The 16,834-nt window shown below is 52.3% G+C and overlaps 1 protein-coding gene and 1 long non-coding RNA gene across 2 annotated transcripts in view; one reads left to right on the top strand and one right to left on the bottom strand.

The window, feature by feature from the left end:
- The window catches only part of PLXNA2 (plexin A2), a 212,267-nt gene that overhangs the window by 172,758 nt on the left and 22,675 nt on the right, over positions 1–16,834 (bottom strand). The window contains exons 2-3 of the mRNA XM_032878124.1: positions 13,301–14,568; positions 7,692–7,874 (exon numbers count right to left, since the gene is read on the bottom strand). Coding sequence (XP_032734015.1) covers positions 7,692–7,874; positions 13,301–14,533 — 1,416 coding nt within the window. The 5' untranslated portion in view covers positions 14,534–14,568. The remainder of the gene's footprint in view (positions 1–7,691; positions 7,875–13,300; positions 14,569–16,834) is intronic.
- LOC116879724 lies at positions 2,928–3,567 on the top strand. The gene is made up of 3 exons (XR_004385093.1): positions 2,928–2,993; positions 3,221–3,344; positions 3,506–3,567. It is a non-coding gene; the product is annotated as an uncharacterized LOC116879724 (long non-coding RNA).

Here is a 16,834-nt window from a genome sequence, read left to right as displayed (position 1 = left end):
TTAGTAATAATAACGCAAAGCACTTCTGTGACAAGCACTTAATAGGGAGTACTTTCCATACATGATTTCATTTGTTCCTTCCAACAACTATGCAAAGTGTTTATTGCTACCCCACTCCACAGAAGAAGAAAATCGAGGCTCACGTGTTAAAGTCGCAATAGTGGTGATATTTAAGATCAAATACGCTCAGATCCCACACCATGCTGTTCAGGAATTATTTCACCATGCTCTGTTTTTTCTATGAGCCCCTACTCTCTTCCAAACATACTATATGTTGTGCTGACTTACTTTTTTCTTTTCAGTCTGTCTTTGGACAGGGAGATAAAATCTTCCTGAGGGCAGGCATTTTGACAGCTTTGTTCACTACTGTATACCCAGACAATGGCACACAGTAGGTACTCAGTCATTCTTGGTTCAACAACGAATCACTGGACTGAATTCTCAGCAGAAGCTCGAGAGGTGAGTACTGTCACTGCTCACGTGTTACAGACAAAGAAAGCGACCAAGCGTCAGGACATATCCCGTAAGCCATCTACGCTTGCTTATGCAAATCAGTGTCTACCTGAAGGCAGAGGAACGGAACCAGTGGCCTTTGGAGGTCCCCTCCAACCCCAACATACGTGTGCACGTCCTCTATCCATGGGCAAGCAAGCCTCAATGGCCTGAAAAGATGTGCTCTGTATTTTCCTAAAGATGAGAGCTCTGTAAATATTAGTACCTTGGTCCCTGACAAATGCTGCCTGGCCTTATGTGGGTCACCTGGATTCTGTGAGCTTGAATCCTTACCCCTCCTCCACCCCGTCCCTGAAACCCAGTTCCCTGAGTTTCACCTGTCCTGAGATAAAGCCTCGAGCCCCAGGGGCTCCCTCTTGGACGGCAGAGAGGCCTGCCGGGCACATGGCCTGATGCCTCCTACAGGGACCGTCCAGAATGGGAGACTCTGTGGGGCTTCACAAAAGGCGCCAAAAATAAGCAAACCTTTAACATCTCCCCTTTCAGAGTGGCTCTGGGAGATCAGGGTCTCCTCGCCGGGGGCGGGGGGGGGGCAGCTGGGGCTCTGGATGGAAACCCATACCCCGCCTCTCTACACCTGTCATGGTCAAACAGAGGGATGTGGTGGCCAGGGGAGGGGGGTCTGGGGGGATTCTGTAAAAATATGCCTCCTTCTGGGTGCCAAAGAAGTGCTGCGGTTCCCAGCTTCCAGAAGACCAGTGCTTGGGACCCAAGAGGCCTATAAAAAACAAAACAAACAGCGCGTTTGGTGGCAGGAGCCTGGGCAGGGAGCCAAACTCATTACCGGGGATGTGGTGGTGAGCTCGGGGCCACCACCTGACTCTTCTCTGCAGGCTCCAGGGAAGTGGGAGAGGGCGTCTGCTGCCCCAGACCCCAATCCCCGGCCCTGCTGAGATGCCCGAGGGGGTCAGGGCTTCGGGTCAGCCGTCACAAGGGCCAGGAGAGGCATGAGGTCGCCTAGACTTGGACCCACAGCCCCGGTTGTTGACTCAAACCAGGGTTCACACTGAGAAATGAGTGAATCATTTCCACTCAGAGGAATGAGTGGCTATTGTTTGGTGGCGTTGGCACAGACAGAAAAGCATGTTTCTCGGCTTTTCATCGGTTTTGGCCTCTTGTCCGCCAAGACAGCTCCACCCCAGGAGGAAGTCAAGTAACAGGTTAGGAACTTCCGTGTGTTTGGGGAGGAAGTATAAAGGCCAATGTCATTATTTCCAGCAGAGGAGCCATGTCACCTCAGGGAGGACACTCCGTATCTCTGTGGCTCGGTTTTCTACATCTGTAAAATGGGGCAGAGATGCAAGGGGTAATCATGGAATTTACTTGAAGTATTCTCAGAAGATGGAAAGACCCGTAGGAAAGTGTCTTGTAAATAATCAGTGGTACCAAAGAGCTGACAATAGCCCTGGGGCTCAAGAGAAGGATGACTTCGGTGCTCTCAATGGATCTTTGTCCAGCGCCCAAGCTGCTACTGCAAGGAGCTCCGTTTTCCTGGCTTTGCTTAGTAAACCCTTTGTGAAATCAGAAAAAGAATGGGACTTGGGAAGTCAGGGCTTCCTGTGGGCTGCGGACGGCAGGGACCTTGGGTTGGTTGGTATGTCCCTTAGGGAAAGACAAAATTTTCCTCAAGAATTTCACAGGCATTTCCGAGGCCATGCTGGTTAGCTAATGGGAAAGGAGGTGGTGCCAAAAGAGGCCAGGGCTCTCCCCAGAACTTGAAAAGGGCTAAGTCTCTGCAGATTTCTAAAACTGTCCAAGAGTCCTGTCACCAGAGGGGAGGGCTGGCAGGGTGGGGCCAGGGCGGTGGCTACCTGGGCCTCTGCACCTGCTCCCCGCCGTCAGCGGGCCCGAGTCTGATCCAAGAGAGGCAGATGGCCAGCCATGCTATTCTGGGGATCTCCAGGCAACAGAGTAAACACTGTCCCCTTCTTCCACCCCGGGCACTGTGTCTAAGAGGACCGCCCACCCTCTTCCAAATGTTGTTCGTAAACTCTTTTCCTGTTACCCACCAAGCTCCCCCATTTTCTTGACGCCTCCTCCCACTGCCGCCCCCCTCCCCCTGACATATCTACCACAGCATAACTTCCTTCCCTTGCAACCAGCCACGTCAACAGCAGTCACTCTTGGCGTCTCATTCTCTCACAGTCAGTGCACCTAGGTGTCGGGCATAGGAAGGTGGCACCCAGTGCACTGGAGAGAAATTTAATTAGCACCTAATGCGTGAGTGATGTGGGGTCTGGCCGTGGGGAAGGGGGACATAAATATGAAAGAGAGGGTCCCTGTCCTTCAGCATCTGGGAACCTCAAGGGGACACATGAGTAAGTAGCTGCTCCCGTGTTGGATGCCATCAGGGCAAAACTGCCTGCTGGGAGGGGCCTGAGGAGGGTGCTCCTCACAATGCCTGGAGGGACAGACTAAAGGACCGTTACCAGTCTGTTTCCAGTGGGGAGACAGAACAGAAAGCCACCAACTCCTGCTGGGTAAGGCCTGGGTAGGGGAGAGGAGGCCTGCAGAGACACAAAGCTGGGACAGAGACAGAAGCTTCAGGAGTCGTCAAGGGAGAGAAGGAACCAGAGGGACTCCTCCCCAAACCTGGAGAGAGTCCTCCCTCCCGTGTCCTGTCAGCTTCTGTCTTCTCAGCCCACATCCTTCCCTCCTTCTCCCCACGACTTGTGCTCCAACCGCCTCCTGGGCTCCTCCCTTCAAGCTGGGACATCTTAGTCAGTGAGTCTGTAGTTCCTGATGCCACTGGTCCTCCTCCATCTGCTTCGGCACGAGCTCCCTGCCTCTCTTCTCTGGCTGCTCAGCCTGCCCTCAGCCACGACACCATGGTGCCCAGCCCCAGAATAAACCTGCTTTCTCCTCCTTTATATCCCTGCCCTCCCCGCCCCCGCAAGGCCTGCCTGCCCCCACCATCTTGCCCATGCCCTGTCCTGTCTGTACCCTACACCTCTTCCTTGACCCTGACGGCTTTCTACTGTCTGCCTTTGAGAGCAAGCTGAACCCAGTCCGTGACTTCAAAGCCTACACCGAGAGTGCCTCGGCTTCCCTCTCTCCGCTACAGCCTGCCCTCCCTCGACGCCCGTCAGAGGAACCATGGCAGCATAAGGATCACGTGGCTGGTGCAGGAGCCCCACCACAGCACCCCTGGTTAGTGACTTGGATATTTCCATGACTGGGAGCTCTTTCCTTCTGGAGTCAATTCTTCCCATGTTGGGACAGTCTGGCCACCAGAAACTTCCTCCTTATGGTATGTGTTTTACTGTAACTCCTGCTTACAGGTTCTGTTCTGCTCTCTGGAGCCATATCACGTAAGTCTAGTTCATCTTCCACAGCTTGGAGACTATGCGTATGAACGCCGACACCAGACGATGAAGGTTCAAATTCTCGCTCTGCCATTTACTAGCTCTGTGGCCTCAGATGAATGTCTGGGACTCTATTTCTTCATCCATAAAATGGAAGTGATAACAGCACCTACCTCACAGAATTATATCAAGATTAAATGAGGTAGTAGATATAAAGCTCTTAGAATAACACCTGATATAAAATATAAAATAAATACTCTAAATTGTATTATCTGCAGAAAGCTGTTTTGTTTCCTCCTCTACTCCTCTTTCTTTGAGTTACTATCCTTTTAAAAGTATTCTTCACAGGGCGCCTTGGTGGCTCAGTGGGCTGAGCCTCTGCCTTTGGCTCAGTTCATGATCCCAGGGTCCTGGAATCGAGCCCCGAATCGGGCTCTCTGCTCACCAGGGAGCCTGCTTCCACCTCTCTCTCTCTGCCTGCCTCTCTGCCTGCTTGTGAGCTCTGTCTGTCGAGTGAATAAATAAAATCTTAAAAAAAAAATTCTTCACATAGCAAACTCTACCATGTCTCACGACCTGGAAATGATTCTCCTATTAGAGCAGTGAGGACTAATTAATTTGGGGAAATCTGCAACACCCAGTCAGCTCCTCTTGACCTTGTGGTCAACAAAAATCCCAAGATCCTTTTCACTTGGTCCTCTAAGGGCTGGACCCTTACGGTGCACCACCCGGACCTTCCCCTCACCAATCCTACAGCCCTCCTCCCTGCGTACTCTGGACCTTCCGGGTACATGCTCTGTACCTTCTCAGTGTGGCACCCAAGGTCTGGAATCCCCTTCTCTCTCTCACCCATTGGTCAATTCATTAGTTTCTCTGTCCCAAATCCTGGTACTCTTCCTCCTCAATAAAGCTTTCAAGATCGATTGCACCATAGTTAGTTTCTCTGCCATTATTCCATCCCTGTGGTGGGCCATGGCCTGTCTTTTCATCACCTGTAGTGCACTGACCCTTAGCTGATGCAGATATGACCCCCTCTTGGCTTTGAGGTCTCATCCTCATTCTGCCCGTTCCTTCCACAGGCTTGGGGTTCAGAAGGCCTAGTCTGTGATGTTCCTCCAGTGTCTAGCAGAGAACAGTGTATAAGCAAGTATGTGTCACAGCATGTAAGAGCCCCTCATGGTCATGCCACAGTCTCTGAGTCCTCTACACTTCCCTACATGAACATCCTGTTCCGATGGCTGTAGTGGCTGAGGGCCGGACAGTCCGACAGACGCCTGGTCAGGCAGGGAAGAAGTGACGAGTTCTGACGCACCCTACTTCCCTCCCCTCTCCAAACTCTTAGCTGGATTTTTTTTTTTTCTTTATTTTCCTTCCTGTGTTGAAAGAGCTATGGGGCCTGGACCATGGTAGAGTTTCCGGGGAACATCCCAAAATTTCCTCAGGGGCTGAGGCCCCGAGGGGGGGGGGGGCGGGCGGGTAGGTAAACGGGAGGCCAATGGGAGCCAGGGTGCAAGTATGAGGTGCCTTGAAGGAGTGTGGGTGGAAAGGAAGGGCGGCTGCACAGGAGAAGGAGAGATAATATGAGCTCTTAGAAACAGTCAAAGAAAGGCCAAGTGAAGACTGAGAAGGAGTGGCCACCTTACAGGTTGGAACAAGCCGTGGGCAGCTACGCCCCTAGCCTTGCCCTTGAACCCGCTGACTTGCCTCCACAGCAACTTGTCCGCCAGGATTCCAGCAAGGCCGAGAGTGTTTGGCTAACTTGGGTGTGTGGCTGGGAAAGATGCCCCAAGCAGCGCCCCGGGTGTGATGCCCAAGATGCATAGAGATACTGGGGCTGGGACTGGGACTGCTGACTGGGAAGGTCGGCACGAGGGTTCCTTTGCATCTGGCCGGATCTCTCTGTACTTATCCAGTCCTTATCCACCCGGTCAGCAACCGGGTGTAACGCACACCCAGGACTGACGAGAACGGAAGCACAAGTCCCTGGCTGAACTCCTTGGCAAGCCTGGACCTGAAGATAGTTCTCGGCCTCTATCCCATGCTCCATGGCTGCCTCTTAGGACAAAAAGGATGCCAAATTGAGTGTCAGGGCAAGAAGCCACTTGTCCTCGTCTCTGTGCTTGAGAGCCTCAGTTTCCCTGACCAGCCTTGAACGTATTGGGCAAGATGCTCTCGAAGATTTCTTAGAATGGTTCTCTTTCTCAAAAGCAGTTTGGGGGCCTAACCCATGTGTGAACACTTGGTGAAAGAATTAGGCAGAAGGAGGTAAATATATATGAATGGAGCATGACCCCTGCCTTTAACAGAACTTTCGAGAGAGTAAAGGAGGCAAAGAGTCGCACAAATGATCCAGAACGGTGAGTGAAGGCGCTGGAAGAATAGGGCAAGGTGCGGAGCGCCAGCCTCACGGTGGGTACCTCTGACCCTTGGCAAGCTTTTGTGCATTAGAGAAAAAGGTGGTCTCTGTGGGCAGATGACTTAGTAAGGGGAGCCCCCCTGGGTGGATGATGATACTCTAGGGCACCCGGCTTGACAGAGAGAGTTCAGGCTGGACTTCAACTCCTGTAGGCTCCTTGGCCCAACGCCCCCATGCAAAGCACTATCTACCTGCCAGTACAGGGAGAAAGCCCTCAGGGAAGGAGCCCACGCTACTCAGGGGCCCACGCTGAATTCCACACTGGCCCAGTGGAGTATGCCGCTTTTAAATCTTGGTAGAATAAGAGTAAGGCAACTCCCTCCCCTCCCCCTAAATTCTGGAAAGGCAAACGCAGGAACCACATCCATACTCTTCCATGGGCCTAAAGGCCAAGCCAAGGTCCATGGTCCCAGGACCAGAACAAGTAGTAACCTTCAGCAGAGCCAGAAAAGGGTTAAAGGGCCTTCGCATCGTGAGAACCAGAAGCTGTCTGGACAGCTGAGCTCCTCCACACAAACCGAGACCCGTTGTCTCATCTCCTCTGGCAGTGACTCAGAACAAGCAAACTCTTCCTCAGGCTCACTCCCCGCCACCCGACCTTCCACATTCCCGAAAGACCTCGCTCCCTGGACTCTAAATGGGTTTGGGGGAAAGAGCTGTTGGGGGGTGTTAACACGAAAGGGTGAGACGTGCTGAGGTCTTGCACGGGCCTCGGCCCACAGGTGGCGGGACTGGGGAAAGGAGGCAGGACGGTGAGCGTGGGCAAAGGGATGAGCTGCAACGGGAAAGAATGTGGCTGCCGGAATCCCACATAATGAACCAGACCGGGCTCCTCTCTGCACCCTGAGCTCTAGACAAGCAGGAACAAGCTGCTGGCTCGAGCCCGCCGTGCCAGAGGCCTTCCGCGCCGCCGGCCCCGGCCAGCCAGTGCCCTCCAGCTGGCAGAGGGGCCCGGGGCAGCCGTGAGATAAGACACCGACTTCCTCCCGGCAGCTCAAGTGGAAGGGCGGGGAAGGGTCTGTGGTTGCAGGCAGAGGAAAGGCAGGACAGCGGTTTCTCACGCGGGCACCACACGCCTGGATTCTTCCAATCGGGCCCAGTCACCTGCTTTGACCACCTGCTTTGGACGCAACAAAGACTTCTGACCAGTGCCGTCAACTCTGCGAACGGTGGCAAGGGATTTGTAATGTGGGTGATTCATGACACAGAGTCAAAGTGTCGGTTCTACTTGATTTGGAGATAAAGGCTGATTCTTTTTTCCCCCGCCCTCGGGCTAAGGTACCTTTCTAATTCTGTGAAGTTTGGACAATACTGAAACATGCCACAAAATTAACACCTTTCTACTCCCCCATCTTAACCCCTTTCAAGGAAAGGAAGAGTTAGTTACCTGTATCAAATCTTAGCCAACAGCTAAACAGCACTGGTGGTGGGGGGGGTCTGCGCTCACGAACTCTTACCTTTTTCAGCTTGCCGCTCTTCGTCCCCACAAAAACCACGCTGTAGCCATTGTAAACGTAGGAGGCCACTGAGGTCATGCGGTCCCGGCTGGTGGTATAAAGGGTCAGGCCCTCCACTGGAGTTGAGCCTCCCAGCGGCTGGTTGATGTCCAGCCCACAGAAGTTGTCATCGATGGGGACCGGCTGGAGGGAAGGGAGGGAATTGGGGTAAATGACAGCGGAAGAAGGGCAATCTCCTTACAGTAGCCCACACCCAACCGCCAGCCCAAGGACACCAGGCCTCAGAAGGTACACTATTGGGGTTCAGGAACCTAACACATGCCTCCAACGAAAACATGTCACCAAATGACTCATAAATCCTACGCCAGCTCCCGTGAAACCAGACAGAGGGGTCTGTAGGCTTCCTTGCACTAACCCACAGCCACTCATCCACACTTCCGCCAAGAGATCCGGGGTCATCTAGAAAGATGACTGCTTCAACTCATTGTCTGGTCATTTCCATGTCCTCCATGTCCCTGGGGACCATATCCTTCTATTTAAACAGAGGAGACTCAGTCTGGAGGCAACATCACAGGATTTCTATCAGCCGGAGAGGGTTTCTTGATTGTGTTTTGGGCTGCCAGGCCTCGTCTCCCTTTGGGTGTAAGGTATTGCAAGCCATCCCAACATTCATCAGATCGTACGCTGAGGATAGACTGAAAAGGATCATCATAATACAGGGCAGGTCCTTATACTTTGGAAAAGTTACTTCATCTGCATAAACTTCCATTTCTTCATTTGTCATACTGTTTGACCATTTTTCTGAGAAAATTATTGAGGAGCAAATGGAAGAATCCATTCCTCAGTTTTGTTAAGTTGTACGATGGTTTCCACTACTGTACACTCTAGGTCTCTAGCCATGTTTATGGGGACAGGAATAAAAGACAATGCCAGAGGTGGTCTCCTTCCTGTCTGAAGGGATTGCTGGTGTGCCCAGATAAAGAGTATCTTTCAGGAGACACTAGGGCACCTTAGAAAGAAGACCACCTTGAGCCAATGAAAAATGAACTTACTCCAAAGTAGAAAGACCTGAATTCTGGCCTCTGCTCACCTGCTAAGTGGCTGTGTAAACCTAGAACAGTAATGAACTCTCTTGGACTTGTTAAATGGGAAAGTAAATGGATTATTTCTAAGATCTCACTCAGTTGCAAGAAAAAAGAAGAAGAGGAAGACCACATGCTTCCTAAGGACGGGGGCTGCCGAGGAGGCTCGTCTTGCCGGCACAGCTCTTAGCCTGGGGCTGGGTCACGATGGGTCCCCTGAGATGCTCCAGCTGACTGTTTAACCAGCAATCCTGTGGGCAGAGGCTACAGACCCCAGGCCAGGAAGAACCCTGAGAAGCTGTTCCTCCTGGGTCTGAAAAGGCATCCCAGAGGAGGAAAGAAATGACTGTTGTGGGAAACATAGAAAGCATTAGGGAGAAACCTGCAAGCTGCTCCCTTCAGCTTCCTCCTCTCACCCTCACTGGGGAAGAACAGGCTGGGGCATCACTCACTGACAGCTGACCTCCTTGGAAAAAATGGTTTATGAGCCAGGGCATGTGATGGCTAAACCGGGGACTTCCCTTCTGCTCCCTTCTCAGATCAAGGGAATAGAGCCTCGTGAGGAATCTTGTGATTCCTTGGTGTTCTCCAGAGAGCAGCTGCCCCGACTCCAGTGGGAAAGGTGGAGCTGCTCTTGTGTGTGTCTGAGTGTACGGTGAGTGTGTGTGTGTGTGTGTGTGTGTGTGTGAATGTATGCATTCTTTAGCAAAGGTTACCGACATTCAGGTTAAGGATGACCTTGAACCACTAGAGAAAAGGAAGACACAGCAGAAGGCATAAGTTCCTCAAGAAGGGAGTGAAGCAGTGGCATGCTGGACAGCTCACGAGGGATGACCGTGCGCCTGTCTGCAGTCAGTAGCATCACACTGGTGGCCTGAACTTGGCCATGGTGAGAGTATTTACACCCTGGAAATGGCCAAATGCTTCTAATCAAATATCCCCACCCCACCCCCTCTCCCTGCATAGAACCAGCTATTTAATGTTTATTAGCACTAGACCCAATGATGGAAATTTCTAGCTCCCAAGAAAGGCAGGTCGGAGGAATCAGTTACCGCTTTTTATTTTCTGCTTTTCCTTCCCATCCCTACACCGTAGGCAGCAGGTACCCTGGTAAGACTTAAGAAATCTAAATTGTAGTCCTGTTGCTACCACTATCCACCCATGTGACCTGGGTATGTCATAGACCCTCTCTGAACCTCTGTGAGGCAAAAGGATTGGACCAAGTGATGGTCAAGCTTTCTTTAGCTCGAAAGTCCTCGATTCAGGGCTTCAGTTTCCTTCCCACTTTCTCCAGGGGCTGGTAAGGCTGCAGAGTCTGGGCACAGGCAGAGACCAAGCCCATTTCTGAGAAATGACAGCAAAATCAAAAACCCTGGCTGTGATTGTGGATTTCTCTACACCTTTCTGATTCTAGAATCTCCAGAACTGAAAGGGAGATTTTTTTTTCCAGAAGGTCAGCCTTTGGAGTTGACTGGCATTTCTTTCTCTCTTCTCTAAATTGTCAGGGGTTTCCAAATATCTGATGCCCCTTTATTTTTGCTCAAACAGCGAGAGCTTGAAGTATGGCTTCCCTTAGCAGCAGCACGGCTGGACAGAAAGATGATGGTCTTTGCTTCATAGGGTTTACCGAGGATCAAATAAGGTAACACTTCAATTGCCTAGCTCGGTCTTCAGCACACAGCTTCCATTCGGTGAGTGACAGTCCTCTTCCTCATCCCTCTTCTGGGCACAAAGCTCAAGCCCTTGATCTGAGACATGCTAGTCCAGAGATTATGCTAAAATTAAGCCGTGGGACCACAGCTTCACTGACCCATCCCTCACCCTCCCCAAGGCCACCAAATGTTTCTGGATCCCCAGGTCTGGGACCCCTGAGATTGTCGGGATTTTAAGCCGCAACTCATATTCCAGCTTCCCTGCCCACACTGCTGCAAAATTTGCACCCAATGACCATGACTGTCAGGGGTGGGACAGGGGGGCTGATGAGGGGCTGTTCTCTCAGGTCCTGGTCCCACCGACTGTCACCTCTCTCCCAGTGCCTTTGCTGCTCTTTGGTCACTAGCCCGGGCTTGTCTCTCTGCAAGCCACTGGAGCCAGAGAAGGGTGTAGGCTTCCTTTTCGCTCTGGCTCAGAAGCAGGCAGGAATCAGCAGTTTCCTCCTGACAAGGCCCCCGCTGGGCATTGGGAACCAGGCAGAACTCTGGAAGGGGGTTAACCCTTGCATTTCCTCTCCACCTCTCCTGATTGGTTGGAGACCATAAATTACAGAATAAAGAATAAAAAATTTTGGAGACTATCTAGTTCAAAATAAAGAATTTTAGAGACTATCTAGTTCAGCCTCCTCATTTAATATAAGTGAAATAACATGGGTGCCTGGGTGGTGCAGTCGGTTAAGCATCTGACTCTTGGTTATGACTCAGGTTGCAATCTCAGGGCCCTGATCTCGGGATTGTGAGATCGAGCCCTTCGTCGGGCTCCATGCTCAGTCAGGAGTCTGCCTGAGATTCTCTCGCCCTCCGCCCTTCTGGCCCCTGTGCACTCTCTCTCTCTGTCTCTCTAAAATAAATAAATAAACAAAAAACAAACAATTAAATAAATAAGTCTTTAAAAAAAATAAAAGTGAAATAAGAGCAAATAACTGGTTCTGGGTTATTATGATTAATATCAACAATGTTAGCTTCCATTTATTGAATGCTTATTATGTGTCAAGTATGGTGCTAAGCATTTTTATATACATTTTCTATTGGATCTCCCTAAGTCATAAAAGGAGGGTATCATTATCTCTGTTTTAAAGGTGAAACATTACAGCTTAGACCAACACATGGCTTGCCCAAAGTCACAGAGTTTTAAGTGGTAGAACTGATTTTAAGATACAAATCCGCTGGACTTCAAAGTCTACTGTCTTAACCACTATCTTACCATACCAAGCAAACGATGGTGTGAACAGAAGCATAGATGAGGCACGACCTGTTTTCTCACTTCAGGAAGTGGTTTTTGGTTCCACTAGCAGGCACCCTCAACTTAGGGTACTCAAAAGGCCATACGGGACCCTTGGTTTCAGATTTTTCCCCAGGCTGCAGATCCAGAGTCCACAACACTTTGCACAGAAATCTATCTTGGCACCTGTCACCCATCCTAATAGGTAACCCACAATGGTAAACCTAACTCGATGCTAATCTTTGCCATGTATTATCTCATCTGATCATCCCATGAGGTAGGCATTACGATCCCCGTTTCACAGATGAAAATGTAGAGACATTAAATTACTTTTGAAGCCAGGAACCAGCACAGATAGTATTTGGACTGTGATCTTTGTCTCTGAGGCCCAAACTCCTAGCCAATGTATTACATTACCAGTATCTGCCACTCTCTCCCTCTCCTTTTCTCTCTCTTTCCCACTAGATTATGACACATGTGAGAGTACTTATCACATCTTTTTATGTGTGCATCCCCAGTGCCTGGGATGGTGTTAGGCACTCAGAACATCTTCAATACTCTCTTGTTAAATGGATGGATGGATGGGTGGATGGAGGAGTGATGGATGGATAGAGGGAGGGATGAATGGATGGACGGATAGATGGATGGGTGATGAATGGATGGAGGGAGGGATGGATGATGGATGGACAGATGGATGGACAGATCATGGTGACCACTTAGATGGCAGCATCTTGGCCCTCTGTTGGGGCAGTGCTCATCACTGTTGTTCTTGTATCTGCTGTCCTTAGGTCTGGATATTGAGCTTCCCTTCCTCTCATCTTTCCTCTTTGCCCAGACTCTGGATTCTTTTTCCCTAGTTTTCAATCTACCAGTCCAGCTTGACTCCTTTCCCTCTCCTACGACTTACATATCTCCCTGACTACTTGACACCGGCACTTGGCTTCCCAGTGGTCTACAAAGCCCTCCACGTGCACAGTCTGGTTCCCGTCATCGCCCACCAGCCTCAATACTTACCATCCTTTCTCTCACATGCCCTGATCCCATGCCCTGATCCCACATGCTCCCTACCTCTTCACACACACCAAGCATGCCCTGAATTTTTCGCCCTTGCCGCTCCCTCTGCGGAATGTTTTCCCCAGATATCAACATGACTCACTTCCTTACCTTCCTCAGTCTTTGCTCAAATGCCACTTTTTCAATGAACCAATCTTCTTGGGTACGGCCCCTCCCTCTTCCCTGCTTTATTTTCCTCTACAGTAATTACTGCTGTCTGACAGCCTACACCTCTTATGTATTTCTTTGTCTCCCCTCACTCATGAAAGTGCCACGAAGGCAGGGCGCTTGGCTGGCTGGGTCACTGCGGAAGCTGGCAGGGCCTACAAGGGCACCCGCTATGCATTTTTGGAACAACTCAACGAATCAACAGACACATTCCAAGTGTTGGGTCTAGGTCAGGCTCTGTGTTCCTGGTTATAACCAGATAACGTGAACCTAAAACCCCTCTCATCTGAGTCCCTGGGTGGTGGGGAACAGGCTGTGAAAATGGAAGGCCACTGTCGGATCAAGAGGAGGGGGAGGGGAGCGTCTCCTTACCGCCTTGGTGCACTGGACGTCCTTCCCCAGCAGCCAGTTGAGCTCCAGGTTGCCCTCCCCCTGGTAGCAGGACTGCAGGCGCTCCTTGATCTGCAGGTTGATGGCCCGAATGGGGAAGGCACAGAGGGCAGAGTCGTCCGGCGGGTGGTAATACTGCTTCTGCCCTTTGGAGAAGACGGCGAAGAGCACGTCATCGTGGCTGCTGATGTTGAAGGCCTGGGCCAGGGAGTCCCCGGGTTTTGCGAGGTAAGCGGCCTGCAGGAGGCGGTACTCCACGCCCGCCCGCGTGCAACCGAAGGGCAGGGACACGTAGGAGTGGAACTTGGGGTCGTCCTGGCAGAGGCGCACGATGCGGGACGTGTAGAACAGGTCCCCCGCCGAGTTGATGGCCACGCCCTCGGGGGTCTCGGGCTGCACCGTCAGGAAGTAGACGAAGCCCCCGCTGGCGAAGCCATAGATGTAGAAGATGTCGAAGTGGGAGACCAGGGCCAGGGTGTCGGAGGGGATCTTGATGAGGGAGGAGACGAAGTCGCTGTGCAGCTCGTAGTCGAGCATGGCGGAGGACTCGGGGTCGCGGGGCAGCTTCCGGCTGGACAGGGTGGGGAAGTAATCCTGCTTGCCGTCCACGGCGGTGCCGATGAACAGCTTGCCGTCCTCGCCGTCCGAGCGCACGATCACGCCGTACATCGTGCCGGTCTTGTTGACGCTGGACAGGTAATGCTCCTTCTTGTGCGACGGCTCCACCAGGATGAACAGGTCGTCCAGCCGCAGCAGCTTGCACACCCCCTGGTAGAGGCTGCCGCAGGCCAGCAGGCGGTTCTCCGAGTAGTCGATGATGAGCAGCTTGTTGACGTTGTTGGTGAGGGTCAGCACCTCGCTGCAGGGCTGCACGATGAGGGGTGGGTAGCACGACTTGTTGTCCTCTTCCGGCCCCGTCTTGTGAGCCACCTGGATGGTCAGGTTGCCCGTCAGCTTGTACACCCGGTTGATGGCCCCCACGTACACTGCCCCCGTGCCTCGGTGCACCGTCAGGTGGTTAAAGGTCCAGTCCCGGTTCTCCGAGTGGAAGGTGCTGAACTGAGGCATGCCGGCAGCCCCGGGGGCCAGCAGCACCCAGACCACAGAGAGCAGGACCACCGACCAGCTGTCAACCTCTGCAGCCCGTGGCCAGGGCCTCCTCTGTTCCATTCTGAGTGGGGCGGGCAGGAGGACACTGAGCCTCTCAGTTCTCATCTACTCCACCTTCCTGGGCTGGCCCTCACATGGTTCTGGAAAACACAAGGCAGAGTGGTCAGAGGGGAAAAGAAATCCTGTGAAAGGGAAGAGGATGGCTTGACCCAGGGTCCCAATCCCGGCTAGCTCTGAGTCTCTTCCTTCTGTATTTTGGTTTTTCTATTTTTAATATACTTTCCCCCTCTTTGGGATGTTCAGGGAATCCTGTTATCTATTTTGGTCTCCAGCCTTGATGCTGTAAAATACTTTTTTTTTTTTTTTAACTTTACAAAGCATCTCTATTTCTGTCTTCTTAAGACATCGTTTTTTATCTCTCAGAGAGGTTAAAAGACTGTTTAAGTCCACCCAGCCAGTCGATCCGAGTGTCGGCACTAAAGCCAGTCTTCCCTACCCAGGTATCACGTCTGTCCTCTCCCGGTCGAGTGGAAATTTCTCCTGTTTTTGAAAAGCTTGTTTAGAAGGCCCTCTTCTAAGCTCTCCAGGTCAACTACTCCCAGAGCCTGATGTTGCCAATAAAATTCCTTCTTATTTCCGACTACCCAGCCCCTCGCACTGCTGCATTTCAGTGCCGTCTCATGCTCTGTCCTCCACAGGGAAGGAGAAGAGCTGTTCATCCTGAAAAACAGTGCCCCCCACTGCCCCTCAGACTCGTCCTCTCCAGAAACGAGAATTCCTGAGCGTGAGCTGTTGAAACTTGTTAGAAAAGTGAAATACGGGGAGCCTGACAGGACTGGGGTTCTCACGTGTGGCATTCAGGGGTCTGAACGGCCCTGGGGAGAAGGACGAATCCCGATCCCGGCTAGCTCTGAGTCCAACAGCCTGCTTTAGGACAAGGGGATGGCGTCACCACAGTTCCAGTGAGCAGGCGGCCAGGTCTGGCCGGAAGTGCTTCCACTTCGGCTTCTCTCCAGGTGAAGCACGGGAGGAACCGACCTCCTTGCTGAGGGGGGCTGGCTCGCTGAGTCCGTTCTGAGCCACCTGGGCAAGAGTTCTGGGCTTCAAACATGTGGGGAGAAGCAAAGGGAGACGAGTCGACGGTCGCTCTCATTCCAGCCACTGCGGGGGCCCCGTGACGGTTTAAGGATGCGTGAAGTCCATGCCTGTCCTGCCCGAAGTCCAGTCACTCTCCTGTCCTGTCTCCTCTGCTCCTTCCCCTCTGGCCCCCAGGTCTGAAAGCTTTTCTGTATTCTAAGGAAGCTGCCAGAAGGGCAAGGTGGGGCTCCTGTGGGAGCTTCCACACTCCTGGGCAGAGAGGATGGGAGAGTAGCGCTTGTTCCATCTCTGAGAGCACTGCCTCTGATTTCCAGGGACAGGGACAGTGGCAGAGGCGGCAGCGGCGGGAGGAGGCAGTGAGCTGTCTGGCCGAGAAATCTGCTCTCAACCTGGACAGACTGTCCAGCAACCTTCTCAGACAAGTCCAGACAGAACTCTGAAAAGGAGTGGAAACACCCAAACTAAAGATGGAGAATTTGCTCCAAGGCAGCTTAGGAGAGTCGTGTCTCCTTCAACTTCCCCCTCCTGCACGCCCCCAGCCCCCAAATCTGGCTGGAATGGGGTAGAATTAGAACAGGCGCCACCATGGAAATCCACAGTTTTGCTCTGTATCTTTAGAATCGCTCCTCCTCGAGGCCTTGACAGCTACCATGGAGCCAGAGGGAGGCCCCACCTGACCACCGTCCTCGAACCAGGCTCCACTGGGGTGTTCTGGGGTGACTCATGAGGCCCCAGGCTTCCTTGGAAAGAGGAAGGCAACAGCGGCATGAGGCCCAGGCTGACCTCAGCGACTCCGACACAGCCCTTCCGGCCCCACGCGCGCACCAGCAAAGCCTCCTGACAGACAGGGCTTTGGGCTTTCGGTTTAAAAAACCAGAGGTTATTTTTAGTGACGTCCTGGGGCCGCTAGCAGGACGTGAATTCCTCAAGAGGAGCTGTGGAAAGGAAATAACAGAAGCCTCACATTCTCCAGCTGGAGCGGGAATGACAAGAGACCATTCTGGCCGTGCCCCTGTCTCTGGGTAGGAAAGCTCCTCTGGCCACGCGGAGGGCAGACTCTCCCCTGAAGAGCTGTGAGGAAGGCCTTGGAAGTGTCTCCACCCTGCCCTTGGGGTTTGGTCTTTTAGAAAGTATGCCCTCAGACTCCCTGGCCCTGAGCTGAACATTACACTCCTGCCTTCGCCACAGCACACATGCCACATACATGCTTAGCCTGTGGCTGGAGGAAGAAGGTCCTGGTAGCAGGACCAAAGCACACGGTGTGAGGTTAAGATCAACCATCTCACCCCCCTGCCCACTCTCCTTCTG

The sequence above is a fragment of the Lontra canadensis genome, unplaced genomic scaffold (genome assembly GCF_010015895.1).
Source record: "Lontra canadensis isolate GAN:19392208 unplaced genomic scaffold, GSC_riverotter_1.0 scaffold63, whole genome shotgun sequence".
NCBI lineage: Eukaryota > Metazoa > Chordata > Mammalia > Carnivora > Mustelidae > Lontra > Lontra canadensis.
This window is presented reverse-complemented; position numbering and strand designations above follow the sequence as displayed.